This window comes from Pinus tabuliformis, chromosome 6, assembly GCF_031772625.1.
Source record: "Pinus tabuliformis cultivar Carrire ecotype Pingquan chromosome 6, CPIR1, whole genome shotgun sequence".
Classification (NCBI taxonomy): Eukaryota; Viridiplantae; Streptophyta; class Pinopsida; order Pinales; family Pinaceae; genus Pinus; species Pinus tabuliformis.
In genome coordinates this window covers 1,025,995,357-1,026,014,904 of record NC_142292.1, presented here as the reverse complement: position 1 = coordinate 1,026,014,904, position 19,548 = coordinate 1,025,995,357, and the positions used below count along the sequence as shown (strand labels likewise).

Genomic DNA, 19,548 nt, shown 5'->3' with positions numbered 1-19,548 from the left:
AGCAAGACATATTTGAAGAACCTCAAGGGAAGAAGAAGAAGAAACCATTCCTCTGGAGCAAATGGCTACAAGCAGAAATGTTGGGAGCAACACCTTGTCCAAAGACGAATTTGAAGATCAGATGGAAGATTTCAAGAGTGATATGAGGCAGTTTCTTGCCATGCAATTGGATACCCTGTGGATCCAAAAGAAGCAAGAGGAAGCCAAGAGGGCTTTGGCCATCTTTTGTCCCAGGTGCACTAGAAAGCATCCTAGGGACGAATGTCCAATGCACTCCCTAGAAGTGTGTTTCGTCTGTGAAGAATACCATCCTACGAATCAGTGCCCTTCCTTGCCTGGAATCAAAGCTGCATATCAGAGGGCAAAAGGAGCCACTGAATCACTCTACTATATGAACCAAAGGAGGCCACATGAACCTAGATCTTATCAGCAGGAACTGCAAGGGACATCCGAGACCTATTATGACCCCTATCAAGCCACTTTCATGCCTTCTTGGGGTCCCCCTGCTCATCCTTCCTGGTTCACACCTCCTCCTTGTTCCTTCATAGATCCATATTATGCCCAACCAGCTGCTCATTCATTTCACTCTTATGCTCAGCCACAACCTCAATGGAATGCACTTCATCAGGAGTGGAGGCCCCAATACAACACTCCTCCCGCTTCTTTTCCTCCACCACCTGCTCGTCCACAACCATCGCCTCCTGCTCCACCAAGGCAACCCCAAATGCCTGCCCAACCACAACCCCATCCACATCCATCTCAAATCTACGCCCCCACTCAGCTACCCATACCACCATTTCCAAACCTGTCCATTGGAGTAGCTCAACACAATTGCAATGCTAGGACACAACATGTCCAAATGACTCCTCTTGAGCTCAATGATCTTCACCATAGCTCAGGAAGAGTGTTGCAAAGCAGAGATTATGTTGACAACATTGAAGGACCAAAGGCAAAAGAAGATTCAAAAGAGGAGATCAAAGCACCATGGGCTGCACTTGATGAAGAGAAAACATCAGAAGCAGAAATCAAGAAAGCTCCCTCATGGTTACCATCAACCCCTCCATTTAGTCAAGAGAAAAATCAACACAAAGAGGAAGATGTGAAGTTCATGATAGAAGAAGATATGGAGAATGATCCAGATCAGCAAAAGGACCAAGGATATCAAAGTTATATTGAGACATGCTTCCAGACGGTCACTAAGTTGCAGCAGTACTATCTTCCTTAGCTATGTTTGATCCCTTCAAAGTTAGATCATTTGGTCTCTGAAATCCGGATACCTGTCAAAGCATGCATTTCGAGCCTTCAAATCATCTTGTCTCTAATCTCGATGTGCACATGGCTCCATTGGAAGTATTCTTACACTTGAAAATGATTTTGTTTTTCAAGTAGGGTAGGGTAGAGAAAAAATAGAAAAAAAAGAAAAAAGAGAAAAAAATGAAAATAAGAAGAAAATAAAAATCTAAGGTGAAAACCTCCTCGGAGGCGCCTTAGATTGGTTCATTGATTGAAAACCTCCATGAGGCGGTCAATGGGTTGGGAAAAAAGAGAAAAGAGAATAAGATCTCTGGGTGAAAACCTCCCTTGGAGGCGCCCAGGGCAGGCAATTAGGGTGAAAACCTCCATGAGGCACTCTAGTTGTTTTTCAAAAAAAAAAGAGAAAAATAAAAATAAAAATAAAAATAAACCTAATTTCCATTAGATAATTGCAGGTTGCAAGAAGGACATTGCAGGTCAGGAGGATCACTCAAAACAAAGACAAAGGAGTTTTTGTGCCTTCTACAGGAAGTTCTGTATTTCTACAGGAAACATCCTAAGGAGTTTTTGTGCCTTCTACAGGAAGTTCTGTATTTCTACAGGAAACATCCTGTAGAACCTTCAGGCGAGCCATATTTGATTTTGGAAGGGAATCTAAAGCTTGTAATCTCTTGGTTATGCCTACAAGCATCCATGTTTCCATCCCTCATCCTTTTCCATCATTTTTTCCATGTCATTGTGCTTCTTTCCTCAAAATTGTCTTTTCTACAGGAAGTTCCTGTAGAAATTACAAGAAGTTAAAAATGGATTGAAAAAAAGTAGTTTGGTGAACATGGTAGCTTCCTCAAGGGTTCAGAAGTCCTCCTGCAATTTTCAAACTCCTCCTCCATCATCTCCATGCCTGCATCACAGCCCAAGCTCAGTTTTTCTTTCCATGCAAAAACTTGCAGAATGCTTTGAAGAAAAAATACATAGAACATAATTTTTTTTTCCCTAGCTTGAAAACCATGCATCCATTTGCAAAATTGTTACAGGGGGAGTTGTATAGGGACAATGGCAACATGCTCGAGCAATTTCAACGAATTCTGGTGCACGGTTTCCAAGAAATCCGCCTCCATCACCGTCAGCCATTTTTTCATTTTCTCCATATCTGTGCATCCATTTCAAAACCTGTTTCATGGGAGATGCATATGGGTGATAGTAACCTACCCAAGCAGTTTCAGTTGATTCCGATGCACAGTTTTCGAGAAATTGATCTCTGAAATCTTCAGCCATTTTCCATTTTTCTCGATATCTGTGCATCCATTGATCGCAATTTTGCTATGGGAGGTGCATAATGACGATAGGAACATGCTCAGCAAGTTTCAGATCGATCCGGTTTATCGTTCGGGAGCAATGGCGAAAACAAGTTTCGGTCTTGTGAAAATTCAGCAGCAGCAGCTTGAGGGTGCAGATCTGAACATGGAAATGAACTCCTGCAGCTTAGATCCGGCTAGAGGATACCTGCACAAGCAAAATAACCACACATCAGACAGCAAAGAGCTTATAGCACAAAGGAGCCATCATGCAAGCACCGAAACAGATGCATGCAGCAACAAAAAGCACATCACAACAACCATTTGACTTCAGGTACGTGACTAAAACTTGTTCTTCTATCGCATGAATCTAATCTAAGCACTGCATGAATGAATGAGATGGGGGGATTCAGCCAGGAAGCTAGTCATATTCGATTGCACTCATCCAGGCAAAAAATCACGCCGCATGCATGTATGGTCATTCACGTGGAAGTTGAAAAACACAGGCAGTGGTGGACGTGTTGAACTCCAGCGCACAGGACATCAGATGATTAACAAATAGAAGAAGACATGCAGTTCATAACATCACTGCAGTTCAAAAAAGCCAGCGCACATGTTTTTGCCACCTCACCACAAATCACGCAGCAATTAAAGACGGCTCAGCTGAAACTCATGAACTGTTGTTCATGTGCACTTTCCACATCCTCAACTGAAGTGTGCACAATCGGTTAACCTATAGTCCTCCACTGAGTTTTTCTACCTGTCTTCGAGATTCTGCTGCATATCAGGCTCGCTCAGAGGTGCAGGGGCGCTCTACAGGCATTTCTACAGGAAGTCGTCTATAGGAAACGCAGAAAACAACCATGCTGAAGGAAAACGTGGGATTTTCGGCAAATTTCAAGCTCCAGACGAGGTAGGCTCAGGAAACTTCTCTGCATATGATATTTATATAAGGTGGATGACTAAAAACACAATATTGGGTTGAAAGAAAGGAAGTGAAGCTTAAAATGCTGCCTGTGTTTTTTCCCTCCTTTGGGTTATACACAGTCTCTCCATTTTCCTCCTCTGCCCCTGCCATCCACCCATTCAATTTCCCTCCAAGCACATTGAATGGCCAAGTTCGAATTACTCATGTGGGTGGCTCCCACATTCCACTAGCTGCTAAATAAAGTCGAAATTGCCCAATAGTTCCTAAGTCTAAGTGTGGGGTCCTCCTCCTAAGTCAAAATTGTGCCAAAAATGTGTAGCAGCACCATGTGACTAATGTTTTTGAGAAGGGACATGAAATTTTGAGCCCTTGTTCACCTGGCCTTGTGCCTTGAAGAATCTGGGATTTATCCTGGGTACCATCCTTGGAATAAAAGGAAGTGCCTAGGGGTTTTCCTTGGAACTTGTTACCTTAAAAAAAGAATCATGCTGACAGAATGTTCGAAAATCTCTGAAGACTGTTAATTTTACCATTTGTGAGCTCATTTTAGAACACACAGGCATAATAAAGGTTCAACAAAGAATCCTGATTCTTAAAAATATAGAATAAGATGACTTTGGTGGTAGGCATCTACATTGTGATAGTTTGAAATTTTTTCCCTATTTTAAAGGCATCTACATTGTCATAATTTGAAAAAATTCCCCTTTTCCTATGAGATGAAGTATACATTGAAAGGCTTTTTGTTTGTCATGGGACTTCTCTCAAGGACAGCACTTGAGATAGATGCAGCAAATATGCAATGAACCAATAGTTTCCAAATGTCTGCATCAAGCTGGACCTCTTTTGGCAACAAATATATCATATAAAATGATCAGATGTTCTGCATTGTTTTCACGGCCATGAAACTCTTCATGTTGAGAGTAATTGGCAGGAAATTTAGTGAAAGGAACTGTAGGTTTTCCAAAATTAATTGAAAAGTGAAACAAATGGCCTTCCATCCTACAATCTCCAGTGTTGAAAATGGTGAGAATGGTGTGATTCTTACATTCGGTTATGGTCAACTCATATTGTGTCATGAATGCATTTGGTTAGGCATTAATATAATAATTTATTATTATACTAAGTAATGGTTAAGGCTGACCAAGTCAACTTGCACGTGTAGGCTCAATCACTTTTCTCTTGGGGAAAGTGCCCTACTTGAGTTTTATGTAAATACACAACTCTCTCATTTGAATATCATCCACTTGTGATCATCTTGATCTCCTTTATGTAAGTGTTTTATGCGTAAGGGCACCTATATATTTGTCATTGTCTTGTGATTGATGTTTCTTTATTTGTGCATCTCTTGTTTATCGTTTTCTCTCTCTAGCACACTTGTGAGTGGGTTATGGCAGAATTTGGGTTTGTCTTTGGTGCCATTTGATTCTCTTATTGTTTACATAACCATCGAACTCTTCACATTGTGAGGAGTTGGCTTTGAATTTAGTGAAAGAAACTGCAGGTTTCTGAGTTAGTTGAACAATGAATAGTGAAACAAATGGCCTTCCATTCTGTGATTGCTAGCATTGAAAAGAGGAAGATGCAAATTGGTATGTAGGAAAAATGCAAGCATAGCATTCTGAATAGTTCTAGTACCAAACTTCTGTAAGGAAACTAGATTGAACCAAAAACAATAATGAATAAAAAGGTTTTGACTCAAATTGTTTTATATGAAAGAAGCAAAGATCCTTGACTTCTTGCAGTCATAAAAAAATGTTTGAAGTCTGGCCAAAGGATTTATGATGTTATATATTTTGTATCAAAAGACAGTGTTGGCTTTCCATTCTTGAAAGTAGTCATATTTATTGAAAAATTAGAGTAGAAATAGAAGGAATTGTATTACATTAAAGAAACTTAGTTTGACAATCTCAACAAAAAGTCAAATTGTATTCTGAAGAGTGTCGCTGGTTCCTCCATAAGTCAAACATTGATGTTCTTAGTCTAGGCACTGAAACTTTCATAGTTTCTATAATGAAAATTTCCTCAGGGCTGTTTCTTTCTAATACATTAGGTATATGAGCCTGTTAATGAAGGAATCATATGGCGTCTAACAATGGTTTTACAAATATTCCAGATGACATTGCTGGGCATTGCTAAGAGACGAGGGCTGTTGTCTGATAGTGTTCTTCTTGCACTAGTAGACTGTTCATGGGAGCTATTGGACATCTCAGGATCAGATGTGACAGATGCAGGCCTGCAGAATGTTGCTGAGATATGCCTGCACTTGAAAGCTGTTGATGTAAGGTCTGTTTGCTTGAGTTCAATGTCACAACCTGTTTTGGTTCTTAACTTCTGACGGTGTGCTAGAGCAGTATTGAGATAGTGATTTAGCTCTTGCAATATTTATATCTGTAGATTACTTTTATTTGGGTATTATTTGAAAGGAGAAAAGTATGAACCTGAGAGGTTAGCACAACTTTGTTGTCGCCAACATTGCTAGGCATTTGGCTAGTTCTGTGCCTGTTTCAAATTCCCATGGGTAAGGTGCACTAGTCTATGTCGACAGGTTTACTAGGGATGCCATCTAGGGTTGTCGGGCAGCTTCCTTTGGGTTTCCCCATGAGGTTATCCTTAGTAAAAAATGAAATAAACTAAGAAACTGTTATTCATTGGACAACTGGTTTTATGTCTTTTGTTGGAAAACTGTATGTATTCTTTATGTGAGGACAAATGGTGATGTTGGTGCTTATTTGTTCAAGGGAAATGTTAAAACAGTTCTGTTATATTGTTTTTCTCCTAGTTGTTATTTGGAATATCACTGATCCTTCTCATTTTGGACCCTTTTTGTTTTTCAGCCGGTGCAACCAACTAACTTCAAAGTCAATTTGTGCTTTGCTGCAAAAATGCCACTCGTTGGAGATACTACGTTGTGGGTATGCCAGTCATTTCTTCTTTTATATTTGCATATAAGGTCTTGATAAGTACATTAAAAGAGGTGAAAATATTTCATCATCATAGGTCTTTCTGCTTTTATGTTCTGTTTCTGTTTTTGTTGTCTTACTTGTAGGTTTGTATGTATTTTTGGCCACTTTACCAATGTTGCTGTATTCTGTCTGAACATCAGATACTAGCCTATTATGCCTAAGATGATTGCTCCAAAAATGAACAGTTTGAGATTAAATATATAGCATGTATAAAGTTACATGCAGCAATTGTCAAGGATTATTCACTCATAAAACAAAGAATGCCATCAATGTACTAGACTAACAGATAATCTGCATGTTGTCTTCATTAATGGAACATAAGGTACATTAAACTGCTAGCTGAAGTGTTGCACCACTCCTCAAAATCCTCAAAATTATGATTCATAACGATAGATACCCACCATATTAAGTATGTAAACTTCCTCTATTTCAGTTTCTAACTGAGTGACACAGTTGTCTAACTATCTTAATCAATTAGTTATGACGTCTTAATGACCAATTATGGCATTATTACAACAAATTATCTTTTATATAACACAATGCTTTCTTGTTGCTGGTATACAACTTGTACTACAATTTATGAGTGGCCTCTCACTTATACTGGGTTTGTCTGATTGAAACCAAAACTGTCTGGCTGCAATTTTAGTACATCAAACTGTAACTTGGAGTGCTAATGGAATTTGTGGTATCATAACCACATTTTATTCAATATGATTATATTGCATTTATCTCACTAGATATATTCTTTTCAAATATCGTTACTTGAATGGCTATTAGTTGCAACATTGAATTTTGAATAGTATTCTGTTGTGTTGCTGACTGTTCAGAATTTATTGCTATGTGGTTTTCATTAGTTATGCAGTGTACTGTTTTCTTCAAGAATTTGTAAATGCACATTAATAGTCTTGTTTGTCCAATTTTCTCTTTAGAAAATCTCTGTTCTCCAATCTCACTGTAGTTGGCTGAATTTGATTAACAGTCAGACACCATAAAGATTGCTACCTTGTGTTTAGTTTACCCCTAACTGTACTAGTTCTTGAGTTGTTGGCCCAAGGGCTCATCTTTTGCATCACCTACTTAAGTGTGTTCCCTCTGGACCAGAACCCTTTGGCTGTGAGGCTCTAGAACAGGATTTAAGAATCTCAAATGCTTTTGGATACACTTTTGTGGATGAGTGAAGGATAGATCTACCTACATTGCAATTCATATTCAAATTTAAAAATTATCCAAATTGTATGTCATGTGATTTGCCGTTGTTGAAGCTTATGGTAGCTTCGAAGGTCTTCTGCATAGGCTTGGAGTCTTAGCATGTAAAAGATGAGTTATTGCCTCTTTAGGTGCTTGCTTGATGGAGTGAGTGATCTATGTCTTCTTTCCTAAGTCCAACTTAGGGAAAGTACAATAGTTAAAGTCAATTAATTTTTGTGGACTATTAAGTCAATTTCTAAGGATAAATAATTAAATTATTTAAGTGACTTAGAAATGAACTCAACCATTGATCTCTTAGATCTTCTAAAAGGTAGATTAGGGTGAAGGATTTGGGCTTGATGATGATTATAAAATAATCCTAAGGGAGAAGTGAAGACACAAGTGGAGAAAACAATTTTCTCCAGAGCGAGAGGCTCAACTAGATTGTAGCGCAGAAGAGGAAGAGTGCAGGTGGATTCAAGAGCATTTCCAGGAGGCTGAATTGCTGAAGTGAGGAGGTCGAATTGTTGGAGAAGCCGATTTGCTAGGGCTGAATTTCCTGAAGTGTAGAGGCTGTTTGAGGGGAAGACGCAAGGTCAAGTTGCTAGTGAGAGGTGGGCCTAAATTCTTCAGGCCAAATTTATTCAGAGGCTAATTTCTAGTGGGCCAAAATTCCTAGGACTGAGTTCTTCTAGTGGGGGCTGAGTTATAGGTTCCAGCCAATGCGTATTTCCTTGTAATTTCTCTGTGGGTCGAAACCCTGATTCTCCTGAGATGAATTAATGAAGGAGAATTGTTGTGGGTGTTTATGTGTTGTAATGTGTGTGTGATTGATCTCTCTTTGGTTTTATTTCCGCTGCATATTAATTTATGAAAGTTAGAATTCCAATGATTTTATTTTTTCAACAATAAAAAAATCATTTGGATAATAAAATATTTTTTTGGGTATAAATAATTGTGAGAAAATAAATTTGGCTTGGTATTAGGAGATTTAAGTATCAGAGCTCTAGAAAACTCTGAAAGAGAGATCTGAGATCACTAGGGTTTAAAGCAATTTTTCTTTTTTCTTTTTACGACAACATAATTATTTTTAATTTTGCAGCTGGGGTTTTGTGGCCAAGTTACCAGGTGGATTTGTGAGATGGCATCACTAAGTAGTTTGAGATATGAAGACAAGTTGGACAGGGTTGTTAACTTCAGTCCTTGTAAGGAGTGGATAACTTGTGGACTTTTGTGAACACAAATATCTAGGTTCCTTCGTATCCAAACCAAGTAGCCGAGCACAATCAGAAGGATGTGAAAGCGATGGGTATTTTTTTGGATGGTGTGAGGGATTATATAATTCCTCACATATTAGAGAAGGATACAACACGTAAGATGTGAGTAGCCCTAACCAATCTTTATCATATTACAAACGAAAAAAGGAAGATGGTGCCGCGGGAAAAATTAAACAACATCAGGATGAACAAGTTTGAGATCGTAACATCTTACCTCACAAGTATCCAGTAGGCTCGTGAGGAACTCGATGTTGCACGATCCTCCCCCCACCCCCCAAGGTTCCAAAGGTGGAAATGCGTCCCGTATGGATTCGTGGGGGATCCACCGGATTGGGCTAGTTCCTAGAAATATGGAACTGCGCAAGCCCGATCCGTGGTTTTGGATTTCCGAATTGTGGTTCCGGATGGGGATCCGCCTTGGATCCACGATGGGTCGGGCACGGATCCGAGCGGATCTTGAGTGGATTTGAGGCTCGACAGGGAGTTCCACAGAGGCTGACCCAATTTTATTTTTTTTGCTTTAGCTTGAGTTGGGGGTGGGTTTAAGGTGAGTTAGCGAAATAATAGATGGGGATAAAAGTCATTTCCCCTTCTCTTTTCCTCACTCTTGTATCTTTGGAGAGCTTGGAGAAAAGAGGAGAAGAGAGCTTGGAGAAGAGAGGCTTGTGGAGAGCTTGGAGGAGGATCTAGGAGTAGTGAAAGGGGAGGAGCTTGGAGGAGTAAAGAAGGGCTTCCATCTACAAGAGCTAAAGAGGTAAAAGTGCAAACCCCAAACTCCATCATTTTTCTGTCATTGTTGTTTGTATTTTTTCTCCTCCCTCTCCTACTCTTTCCCATTCTTTCTTCTTGCTCATTTCATTGCAGGTTGTCCGTCCATATTCATATTCCAAAAATGGTGTTCTTTTGGCTTCTATGTATCATTCCAATTTTGGTTTTCATGATGGTAAGGGGGTAGGAATAGAAGGGAAGAAGAAAAAGAGTATAGTGGTCCCTGTTGGTTTCTGGTAGCATCGAATGTGCTCTAGGCCTCAAAATTTGCAGGGAGGCTAGGACACATGTATTCCAGAATACCCATAAATTGTTTTGGGAAATTCCACCTAGAGAAGGTTTTATTAAAATAATTAATTATTTTTAATGGATGCCTAAGTCTAAACTTAGGAAATTAAAATAATTAAAGGGTATTAATTAAACTAGGGGTGAAACTTCTAGAAGAAGACGAGGATCAAGCCAAAATGATCTGAGCCATTGATTAGAATCTAATCTGGGCCATTGGTTCTCAACGAGAAGATTATAAGAAGAGGCTTGATGGGCATTTGGAAGATACATCGAGTAAGAGATCAAGAGATTGATTTCTGAAGAGAGCAGCGCAACAATTGCCGGAGCAGTGATCAAGGTGATTTCTCTGTTGGAGAGTTTCCTGATCCGGGGATACATCACAGAGAAAGCAAAGAGAGATCCAAAAGAGGTAGCGTAGAGCCATGCTGGGCAGCGTAGGGCCACGCAGAGGCAACACAAAGCCTAAGAGGAGATCCAAAATTTGCTGGAGAATCGAATTCCAGAGCTAGAAGCTGGGGTGTGAGATTGGGAGGGCAGAAAGTCAAAGTTCTAGAGGCAAATCGATCAGCCAAAGGAGTGACGCAGTCCCCAGACGTTGTGACGCAAAGTAACACAGTGATTGTACAGAAACTGTGTAGAGGTAGGTAGGGGCTAGCCATTCAGTGGATGGATCAGTGATGGATCGCCAATGATAGTGTGAGGTATATCTCACTCATCTCTCTGTCAGTCAAATTCTCTGTATTGGATAGCCAACAAGGCATCCAAAGATTGTATTTAGAAATTACTGCTTAGTAATACAAACCCTCAGCTGCTGCACCGGTTTTCCCACATTAGGTCTTGCCAGGGACATTGGTCCAAAAATAATGGTGTCACTTATGTGTTATTTCTTTCTTGCTCAGATTCTTGTTTCCGCATATTATTTAAAGTTGTGAAGGCTGCAGTTGTATTTACTTCGATATTTACAGTAGAACACAATAAATAACTTACATGGATTAATAAGTAGGAGAAGTAATATCAGTTTGCTGCGGTAGTGATTCAGGGATTCTCGAATTTTCACATGGTATCAGAGGGCAGGTGAAGCAAGGGAGCAGACCGGAAAAGCCAACGCTGAAGAGGAGGAGGGAGATCAAAGTGTTGCATAGGCAGCAGTTCGAATCCCTAGAGTGATTGCGCAATCCAAGCCAGGAGGGCAAGATTTTAGTGGAAGATCTCTCTTTGAGTGAGTCGACAGAGAGGTAAGATTTCCAGATTGAGATTTGTCGGCGGCGGAGGGAGCAGTGCAACAGAAGCTTCAACGCAGAGCAGTTTCTGGTGAGACACAACTTTCTGCAGTAATTGATGGGGCAAAAAAATGTCACTAGAGAGAAGTAGACACTATTTTGAGGGAATTCTTCCTTAGAAGACTTCCAGCCAAGCTGTGCAAATTCTCATTTGCTAAGCAGCAGTTGAGAGGAGCAAATATACTAACTCCAACAGGGAGTGCGTAGGCCTGCCCAACAACAGTGCAAAGAAGACCGGAAAAGCCAACGCTGAAGAGGAGGAGGGAGATCAAAGCGTTGCATAGGCAGCAGATCGAATCCCTAGAGGGATTGCGCAATCCAAGCCAGGAGGGCAAGATTTTCGTGGAAGATCTCTCTCTGAGTGAGTCGACAGAGAGGTAAGATTTCCAGATTGAGATTTGTCGGTGGCGGAGGGAGCAGCGCAACATAAGCTTCTCGAATTTTCACATGGTATCAGAGGGCAGGTGAAGCAAGGGAGCAGACTGGAAAAGCCAACCCTGAAGAGGAGGAGGGAGATCAAAGTGCTGCATAGGCAACAGATCAAAACCCTAGAGGGATTGCGCAATCCAAGCCAGGAGGGCAAGATTTTCGTGGAAGATCTCTCTTTGAGTGAGTCGACAGAGAGGTAAGATTTCCAGATTGAGATTTGTTGGCGGCAGAGGGAGCAGCGCAGTAGAAGCTTCAACGCAGAGCAGTTTCTGGTGAGACACAGTTTTCTGCAGTAGTTGCTGGGGCAGAAAAATGTTAGAAGAGAGAAGTAGACACTATTTTGAGGGAATTCTTCCTTAGAAGACTTCCAGCCAAGCAGTGCAAATTCTCATTTGCTAAGCAGCAGTTGAGAGGAGCAAATCTACTAACTCCAACAGGGAGTGCGTAGGCTTGCAAAGCAGCAGTGCAAAGAAGAGAGGAGGCAGTTCGACATTTTGTTGGCAGAGATGGTAGCTAATGGGCTGAGAGATCAAGATTGGTTGGATGGAGCATCCAACTATGTGATCTGGAAGGCTAGGATCTCATGCCTTTTGGATGAGCATGATCTCAAGATGTACGTCGATAGTGTGGTCACTATACCCGTTGATGCAAATCCACTCAAAAAGTACAAGGCCAAGATGGTGAAAGCCAAGTGGTTGATCCTCGATGGAGTGAGGGATCACGTTGTATGTCACATTGCTGGCAAAGGGACAACCAAAGAGATGTGGGATGCCTTGGCTACGCTATATCAAGGATCTTCCGAGCAACGGAAGATGTACTTGGAGGAGAAGTTGAGATCAGCTAGGATGGAGAAAGGGGAACACATTGATCCGTTCCTATCAAAGCTTCAGGAAGTCTGAGATCAGTTGGCAGCTGTAGGATCAACACCTCAGCCTACAGAGATGGTGAGGTTGGCCCTGAATTCAGTTTCAGAAGAATGGCAAGTGTTTTTCCAGAGTATCCTGGGCAGAGAGAAATTGCCGGATTGGGAAGGAATGTGGGCCACTCTTCAACAAGAAGAGATGAGGTGAGACTTAGTCAAGTGCAAACTTGATGGCAACAACAACAGTGGGATGAAGCCCAAGGAGGAGGAAGAGAATGCAACCTTGCATCTAAGGGGCAACAAGAGCTTTATCTTTCTCTAGGGCCATGGTGAATTGGAGCTCCATCAACACAAATATGCCATCATGGAGAAAGAACCAAGTCGTGGCAATCGACACATGAGAAACAAGCATGACCACCACCCATCCAAGGAGAATTGAGACTCAACCAAATTTCTCCACAATGCACGTTTGAAGAATCCTTCTACCAACATCCCAACCTTTTGAGAGCTAGGACCATAATGCCAATTTGCAAGAAAGAAAATCTAAGTCATCACGTGTATCCCCATGCAAAATAGGTAACAACACTACTAACACCATCTTAGGTCTTTGTTAGTATGTGAGTAGTGAAGCATCATGGCATATGCTAGTCAATAAGAAAGTTGACAATGAGCTTCAAGAAAATAAATTGGGCATGCATGTGGAGTTAGACAATGATGTTACCTATCCAATGATTGGGATTGACATCATATCCTTTGGGTGCCTTCAAGTGATGTTCTTAAGTTGCATGATGTTCCTTTTGTGCTTTAGATTAACAAAGAATCACTTGTCCATCTCAACTATTATAGACTTGAAATGTAAAATTGAGGTTGATGATATGTAGTGCATTATAAAAGGATATTTCAGCCAAGAACCTACCTAGTTTTTGGCCAAAGGAATGTGAGGATACCTTTACAGGCTTCTTGTTGCGTTGGAAAAACATGGAGCTTTGTGCATGATAGTGGCGAGTTGTTTGAGCTTTGGTAAAATCATTTTGGTCTCTCGCACCATGGAAATTTTCCCCTCTTCAAAAATATGATTCAAGGATTGTTGGATTTCAAGATGGAGTAGATTGGTGCATGCAACTGGTGTGCACCTGGTAAGCTCTCCAAAACTTTGTTTCCTTATCATGAGCAAAGGTTGAGAGAGATTCTCAAGTTGATACACCTTGATATTTGTAGGCCTATTTTGTCTCCTTCATCGACATGAATTATGTATTATGCTTTCTTCATTGATGATTGTTCTCATAAATAATGGATTCACTTCATGAAATCTAAAGATTAAGTGCCTCGTAAATTTAAAGAATTAGTGCCTTGGTTGAGAACCAAACAAGAAAGGAGATTGAGGTCCTTAGATTAGAGAATGGATGGAGGGAGGGAGGGAGGAATGTGCTTAGATCAAATAATGGGGGAAAGTGCACAAGAAGTATTTTGATGCTTAATGTAGTGAAGTGGAAATCAATAGGGAGCTTCCAACATTGTACAACCCACTATAGAATGGGGTTGTGGATAGAAAGAACAAACCTATCTTTGAGACAAGGTCTTAATTCATGATATGGATTTTTCCATGCTTTTGGGTTGAGGCATGTTATACAATTATCTACATACTAAATAGGTGCCCACACAGAATCATGGGGAAAGAGCACATGAGGAAGCCCTTACTGGTGGGAAGAAACATGGATGTCATTTGTTTTATAGTTTTTGGTTGCCTTGTATACATTCATTTTCATGATGAGAAACATACTATGTTTGAACCCTCTAGTATTAAGGGGGATTTTTCGTTTTTGTTGGCTACAACAAAACTTCAAAGGGTTGCAAACTTCACATTCTTACATGGTGGAAGACTCGTAAGTCAAGATGTGAAGTTTGATGAGGATGAGTGGTCTTGGAGAAAGCATTAGCCTCCTACGAAGGTGAAAATTCTGCTTTTCCAGATTTAGATCAGCAACTAATCCATCAAAGACGAGAGACAACACCACCCTCTAGTTTAGCTAGGAAGTTGATGTCTTTCCTAAGTCTTGCAGGATGCACAAGAACATGTTGGCATGCCTAAATCTACATTTCAGGTGAGCAATCCACCTAAGAAGTTTCCTACCTATGTTGTCTTGATGAATCTCATTCTTAAGATAGAGCCTTCTATCTTCTAGGAGACCTTTATAGAGTGGGGATGACATGATGCCATGATAGAGGAGTATAACTTCATTCTTAAGAATGATATCTGGGAGATAGTACCAAGACTGATTGGGAAATTACTGATTGATTTGAAATGGCTCTACAAGATCAAGCGTGTTGTTGATGGGAGCATTGAGAATTATGAGGCTAGCTTTGTAGCTAGAGTGTTCCTTCAGAAAGAGGGAGTTGACTAGATGAGACACTTGCTCAAGTTGCCATTTATACCTCCATTTATAGTACATACCATTATATCTATGGCTTATTGTCTTGGTTGGTCTTTGGTAATTACATTAGTTGGATGTAAACACTACATTCCTTAATGGTGTGATTAGAGAAGAGGCTTATATAAATTAGCTAAGAAGGTTTGAAATGCTTGGGCAAGACACTCATGTTTGCAAGTTGAAGAAAACTCTTTTGGTGATAAAATAGGCATCATGAGCATGGTACACTATGATCAATGGGTATTTACAAAAGTTGAGGTTTTCCAAAAGTTCTGCAGACTCTAATCTTTACTTTGTAATTGCCAAATATGAACTACTAGTCTTGGTCATGTATGCAGATGACCTTATCATTACAGAAAACTTGGACCAACTTATTTCATGGTGTAATAAGGAATTGGCTAGTGAGTTTAATATGGACATTATCTCCTTGCACTATTCTCTGGGATCCAATATTCAGATGAAATTTTTAATGTTGGTTTGCAAGCACATGTCTACCACCGTAATTCCAAATTTGAAATTCACTTGTGCTGAGGATTATAATTTGGTTGATTCTATTATATATAGCAAGTTGATTGGGGCAAGTTTTCAAAGGGAGTTAGGTAATCCTCTTCATCTCAGAGATGTCCTCTATGTTCCAGGCCTGAAGCAAAATCTTGTTTCAGTAGCTACCCTTGAGGACAAGGGTTATAATGTCATCTTCAGTGGTGGTAAGGCTTACCTCCAACGCTTAGCCTCTGGATGTAAGAAGTAGATAGGTGTGAGGAAGAAGAATCTCTACAAGTCCTAGGTAGAGACAGGCATCGCCTTGAGCAGCAAGGTAGCAAGTGCACAGGGCAGGGAAGTGATGGTTGAGGAGAGTAGAGCTCTGAGGCAGTCCTTAGAGCAAGAACAGGTTAGAGAATAGTTTTCAAAACCGGTCGGTCTGAACTGGAAACCGGTCAAACCAGCCAGTTCATTAGCCCTGGCCATCAAACCGATTGAAAAACCTGGTTTTCTGAGCGACGAACCGGGTTTTTGGTCTGACCGGTCGTAAACCGACTGGTTCCTTCATAAACCGACCGGTTTATTGCCAGGCCAGCTATGGACCACACAAAATGTCGTTTTGACGGGAATTTGTGGTTGCTTCCCTCCAAAAACAACCCCTCTAAGAAAAGCATGCCTCCCCTCTCATTTGCCTCGCACATATCAACCCTAGCAACACTAGCAATCAATGGTAATGTTAAATTCTTAAAGTAAAAGTGGCATTTACTTTATTTTTCATTTTCATCCTTTTACTTAAATTTTTAACATTACCATGAAATGACTCAGGATATTTGAGAGTGGTTTCGAGTCTCGACCTCATTGGATTTCATATGGAGAAACTAGAATTTTAGAGTTCACTCAAAATTCGGTAGACTTAATGGTTTTTAGGATTTCATGGTTTGGGGGTTTGCAGTGTTTCCATTTGATTTTATCATGCATGAGGGTATGAGATTGGTGTTTGATCAAGAGCATGAAGCCCTTTAAGAACCTTGATGTTAGTGGCATTGATTTTTGAACTTTGTTGATGTTGGTGGTATTGATTGATGAACTCCTCTACCATGGCCTTAACAAGAATGTACACTTCACTCAAAGGAAAATAATTGGTTAAGGATGCTAAGCTTTTTCTACCACATTATAAGGTTGAGGAGATGAACCCTTCACTCAAACCAAAATCACTAGTTAGGCATGTTAAACTTTTTCAATTTCTATCATATTATAAGGTTGAGCAATCCAAGTCTGAAGACTTTGAGCGAGATGATGTTTATGTATCTCTTGCTGATGATCCCATTTTTAGTAGCGCTGAATCAATGATGAGTTTCATGAGTGATCATGTTGATCAGTGATTTGTAGTTTTGATGTCTATTTCTGCTGCTACTACTACCACTACTGCTAAGGTTGCAGAGGAGTTTTAGGAGTCCTCAAACACTCAACCAAATTATTTATGTAGCTCATGTTGATGATCCCTTGTCTAGTAGTGGTGATGAGTTTGATCATGATGAGGAGTGATCATGCTGATCACTGATATGTAGACTTGTAGTAGGCCAGTGACCCCATAGTTTTTGGACTGTAGAGGCCATTTAGAGCCTCATTGATTATGTATTATGTCGATATGTATTGCACTCAGTGCTAATTTGATATATTCACCTTTACTTGGTATGTAAATGAGCAAACTTTATCTCTATTGGTTTGGAATCATGTTTTTAAATCTTAAAAATAGTTTTTTTCATTAAAAACTAATTATTTCATGTATTTTTTTAAAGACCGGTTCATTGAGATTTGACCAGTCCCGGTTTGAAACCCAGTTTGATAGGTGGACCAATCCGGTCACCGGTTCTAGTTTCTAAAACTATGGATGAGAGTACCTGAGAAGAAGCTACTCAAGATGGAGCTTTAGCTAGTATCTCAGTTTGAGTCTCAGCTAGTTGGCAGTTGGGCCGACCAAAAGGATGATGAGGAGCAGAGCCCAGGGCGAGTGGAGGTAGCCACTCAGTCTATGACTCCTAGTATAGGGAGAGTTCAAGCCGAGTGGGCATAAGAGTTGTTTAGGGAGAGGATCAAAAGAGAGTTGGACCTCCCAGTACCACCTTCAGGTAGAGTAAGCAACCATCGAGATACACGGGGTACATGGCACTTATGATTGAGGTGATAGATTCGCAGAGCATGGTTGGAAAGAAAAAGTCTTCAGATCATATTCCGCAACAACAAGCAAGGAAGTCTTCTAGTTCAGAGGGAGCAACTACAACAACGGATAATGTGGTGGTGTTGGAGATAGATCCAGGTGGAAGAGGTACTTCCAAAAGTACCTTCCTCGCTAAGAGGGAGTGTTGAAAATGTAGCGAGCAAGGCCTTTTGGCTTGTGCCTTGCCAGCAAAGACCTCTAATTGTCCTCATGAGTTAGACTTCAGTTAGGATGAGTTATTTGCAATTTACTAGATTAATCATCACGCTAACATGTGTAGAGTTGGAGCTTCAGTTAAGTGGAAGTCTTCATCAATTTGACTGCAAGATGAGGTGACAGTTATAGGCTGAGTTAGAATGAGTTAATCTCCAGTGTTGATTGGAGAGAGCTCGAGTTATTAACTCGCTATCAAAGCTTGAGTTCTAAATTAAGCTGGGTCTCCTTGCATGGATCAAAGCTCACCTATAAAGGGAGGACAAAGGCACAAGTAAATTCAATTGTTTTGTGCACAAAGGTTTGTATGACAAGACAGAGCTCACGAGTTTGTGAGAGAGCCTTGATTGTGGAGAGCACAGGAATTGTTTCCTAAGAAATAGGAGGAACAAATGCGCTAGGATTTAGAAGTTGGTTTTGCATAGAGAAGAGGTGCTGGGTCCTAAGAAATAGGGCTGCCAAGTGTGCAAGGAAATAGGGATTTTCCCTGATAAAATAGGAGTTGGTTAATGCTAGAGAATAAGGGCTCATGTGTGCTAGGAAAGGGGCCTAGTGCGCAAAGATCAAGCATAAGAGAGCAGGTTTTGTAGAGCAAGTTAAGGAGGCAGCAGAGGTAGAATTGTTTGCTAGAGGGCCGAGATTAAGCAAGATCAAGGCCAACCAAGATCAATTGTATCAGTTGAGATTTGAGAGAGAACTAGAATGCTTTCTCAAAGAGACAAATTGCTTTGTTATAGATCCAAGTGCCCAAGAAAAAATCAATAAAATAGCCACATCAAGCAAGCAGGTTTTCCCTGTTCGGTTTCATGAGAAAAATAAATGTCAATTTGTGCATATGTTTTTATTTGTGTTCCTTTTTGTTTGTTTTTTTGTTTGTTTTTTTTCTTTTATTTTGTTGCTTATGAATTGTTAAGAGACTCGGTATCTTGGTGAAAGTAAACTAGATTTCAGTTTTCAGATATCCATCTAAGTAGTTGCAAGTTTCATGCAAATTTAACAAGCTTCCTCATCTAGTTATGAGACAATTTGGCTTCTCAAGTTGCTAGTTGAGTTGATTGGTGAGATGATAGAGCCCATTGTTGTTCATTGTGATAATTAAAGTTACATTAAGCTCTTTGAGAATATGGTCTTCCACGATTGATCTAAAGTTGACCAATGTTGCAAACATCGGCATGAGGATAAAATCGGCAAGGGTTTGGAAAACCAAAAAATCGTAAAAATCGGGAAAATATCAGTAAAAATCAGTGAACATCAGCGAAATCAAGATACCATCAAAATATTGGTAAAAATCGGCAAACATTTGCTAGGCCAAAAAATCGTGATTTTGAGATAAAATCGGGATGTTATCGAGATGTTTGCAAAACACATAGTACGATGGAGAGCGATGATCCAATCCTACATATTCATAGATGACAATTTTTTTGATGAATGTAATGTCCCTTCCTCAATTATTTAGGAACAGGATTAATTTCTACATTTTGGGGCTGATTTTGGAGGTGATGGGGCCCATTCGATTTTATTAGGAGGCTAGACTTAGTAGAAGTTATTTCGATGTGGTTAATTTGTAGGTGGGGGCCACCCACACTAGGAGAATACGTATTCCCTAGTTTGATTTGCATGGAGGGGAAAGCGATGGTTAAGTGAGGGACCCACAATGGAGGGAAAAGTGCTCC

At 40.3% G+C, this 19,548-nt stretch overlaps 1 protein-coding gene across 4 annotated transcripts in view; it reads left to right on the top strand.

Annotated features, from left to right (window-relative positions):
* The window catches only part of LOC149262495 (RNI-like superfamily protein), a 102,249-nt gene that overhangs the window by 77,372 nt on the left and 5,329 nt on the right, over positions 1 to 19,548 (top strand). For 2 of the 4 annotated variants that reach the window (XM_089424815.1, XM_089424820.1), the window contains exons 3-4: positions 5,591 to 5,760; positions 6,312 to 6,389. In XM_089424815.1, the coding sequence (XP_089280941.1) occupies positions 5,591 to 5,760; positions 6,312 to 6,389 (248 nt within the window). The remainder of the gene's footprint in view (positions 1 to 5,590; positions 5,761 to 6,311; positions 6,390 to 19,548) is intronic. The other 2 variants (XM_089424817.1, XM_089424826.1) reach the window with 2 other exon arrangements.